At 28.1% G+C, this 2,823-nt stretch overlaps 2 protein-coding genes across 2 annotated transcripts in view, besides 2 other annotated features; one reads left to right on the forward strand and one right to left on the reverse strand.

Moving 5' to 3' along the window:
- The window catches only part of EDI_314770 (uncharacterized protein), a gene marked incomplete at both ends in the record, with an annotated part of 3,011 nt that extends 1,226 nt beyond the window's left edge, over window positions 1-1,785 (reverse strand). Inside the window, one exon of the mRNA XM_001740293.1 lies at window positions 95-1,785. Within this exon, the coding sequence (XP_001740345.1) occupies window positions 95-1,785 (1,691 nt within the window). The remainder of the gene's footprint in view (window positions 1-94) is intronic.
- Window positions 23-52: a sequence feature (AT_rich).
- A 150-nt stretch (window positions 1,786-1,935) lies between the features above and the next one.
- EDI_314780 (uncharacterized protein) lies at window positions 1,936-2,418 on the forward strand (the record flags this gene model as incomplete). The annotated part of the gene is made up of 1 exon (XM_001740294.1): window positions 1,936-2,418. The coding sequence occupies one exon, from the start codon at window positions 1,936-1,938 to the stop codon at window positions 2,416-2,418; it is 483 nt and encodes a 160-aa protein (XP_001740346.1).
- Window positions 2,419-2,545: 127 nt separating this feature from the next.
- Window positions 2,546-2,691: a microsatellite.
- Window positions 2,692-2,823: the final 132 nt, after the last annotated feature.

The raw sequence follows: 2,823 nt of genomic DNA on the forward strand, positions 1-2,823 counted from the left end.
ATAATCTCGATATTCATTTAACATAATATTAATAAATTTAAATAATATAATTCTAACTGAACAATTAAATTCTTCACTTTTATGTAAATAATACTTTTCATCAAATATGTCTGAATTAATATTTCCACTTGAATATTCTCTTTTATTAAAAACATCTTTAAGTTCATGATATACTGTATTTATTAATTTTGGTACTTCTCTTATTATTCCTTTTGATTTTACTACTCCACTATCTAAATCAACATATACTACTTCTTCATTTTTAATAATTTTTTCTACATCTTCTTTATATTCTGATGGTACTCCCATTAAATATGTCATTGGAGAACTTACATAATCAATTAATGAATAAGGTAATGAATCAATACAAATATTACACCATTCAAATGGAAATAACAATGATTTTAAATTTTCTATTGAATAAACTAATCCAGTTTTTGATGTGCTTGTAATTATTACTTTTTCACCTTCTAATAGTGCTAGCCATACAGCAAGTACTCCATCAATTCCAATCATTTCAAATAATGGAAGGATACTTGTAGGTATTGGTGGTAATCCATTTAAACAAGGTAAATGTATTTCAACTTTAAATCCTAATTGTCCAAAATCGTATGAATATAAATTTCCAAATGATGGTTTTCCAGTCATAAAAATGACTTGATGACAATAATCTGTAAATTTCATATCATTTTCTACATTTATTTCATATAATGACTTTAACCATTTTCTCATAAATGTATGTAATGGAAAATCACTTGTTACTCCAACAGCATATGGTGCATATAATTCATCAGGTGTTTTTGGAATAATTTCTTGTATTTTTTTAATCATTTCTTTTTCAATTTTAAAATAAGCAATTAAGAAACACGCATATTTAGTATTAGCCATAGCATCTGTCATAACAAATGGAACAACACTTATATTTTTATTCGTTCTACTTACTCTTAACCCATCTCCAAAACAAAAATTCCAAATATTTAATGGAACTATTTTACCTCCATTATTTGGTGGATAACAATTTGTAATAACTCCTGTTAGTCCTACTTGTTCTATATCACTAAATGTTGCTTGTTCATTATTCATAAAATGAAGAAGATCTTCTGCAATGTCTCCTACTGTAACAGTAAATACTGCTGAAAATAATCCACATGCCTCAACTGTCTCTCTATCCTTTGCTGATGGAAGTTGTGGCATAAACTTTTTTCTATGAAGAGGATTCTTTGGTAGAGTATCACTCACAAGTGACTCAAGATCTTCCATAGAAGAGGATACTAAAGAAAATCTTGCTTTTCGTGGTTTTTCACCAATTAGCTCTTTTTCATCTTCTCTTGAAAAACGTTTAAATGTTAATAATAATTTCCCTATTTCATTTCCATTAAATGATGCCACTGTATATTTCTCTGTCGTTTCTACATTTATTCCTAATCGTTTTAATGACACTTGCACTACTCCTATTACTTGTCTTGAGTTTAATTTATTATGTTTACATACTTCAATTGTTAAACGAACTGTATCTTCAGGAATAGTCATACTCCATGTTTCGTTAAAGGATGGCTTGTTCCCAACAGTTGTCATTGTCCTATATTTCTTTTCATTAATTTTACATACACAATAAAGTCCAGTCTCACCTTCTATAAATTCTCCTGAATGAAGTACTACTTGAAGGCAATATACACGTGATAACTCCAAACCGGATTGGTGAAGATTTTGCGAATCAGTTATATTTGCTGAATTTTGAAGACCACTCTTTTGTTTTTTGAACACGAAGGTTCTTCTCATCACCATTCAACTTTCGAGATTTGTTAATTTTCAAGATGAGATAATGTCTTCTCTTTTTTATTTTTTTCACCTCTTTAATCATATTTCAATATGAAGTGAAAAGACACCCAATTAAAAGCAACAGACACAAACAAATAAATTAAAAAATTTGTCATCATGAATTATAACATTGAAATTTCAAAAAATACTCCAACCAAAAGAAATGGTAACACACAAAACCATCCCACTAACGATGCCATTGACAAAAAATGTCTCACATTGGCAAAAGCCATAAACCAACTTATCAGAGACAGAAATATTTTAGTTAAGATTGCTAAACGACATGAAAGTGTTGCCACTCAATTTGAGGCAATGATTGCACGGCACCAAACAATAGAAAATGAAAAAATTAATTTTCTTCAAAACCAAATACATGGAATAAACAAACAGCTCCAATCAATTCAAGTTATGTTAGGAGAATTAAATAAGACTAATAAAGAAGTAACTCCAAATGCAACAATAATACTTAAACAGTGTGGGATATCATCTCCATTGTATGCAGGGAGAAATGTGAATGATTTATCAACAATTAAACAATATGTTTATCATGACTTGACTAAATGTGTTGCACGACTTCATGTTTGTTTTAAAAAAGAATGAATTAATAAGATTAAAGAATTGACAAGATAGAGAAGAGTCAAGATATTAGAAAACAATAATAATTCTTGTGATGTGACTCTAATGCCATAAAGATATAAATGAATGATTAGATTAGATTAGACAAGTTAGAAAGAAAACGTCAAAAGAAGAAACTATAAAAAATAATAAAAAAAGGAAAGATGAAAGGAAATAAAAATAGAGAAACAGGGTTTAAAAAAAAGAAAAAGAAAAAAGATTTACCCTTAAAACAAAAAAAAAAGATAAAAGAGTAAATTCAGTAGCATGCCATTGTATACATTTAAAAAAATTACGCCTGTTCCTACATCAAATGAATTACAAGATATAGTACTTAGTGGAACTAATAAACATACTCCAACTGTTGTTCATAAACAATATGCTATTCAT

The sequence above is a fragment of the Entamoeba dispar genome, genomic scaffold (assembly GCF_000209125.1).
Source record: "Entamoeba dispar SAW760 scf_1105229462853 genomic scaffold, whole genome shotgun sequence".
Lineage (NCBI taxonomy): Eukaryota > Evosea > Mastigamoebida > Endamoebidae > Entamoeba > Entamoeba dispar.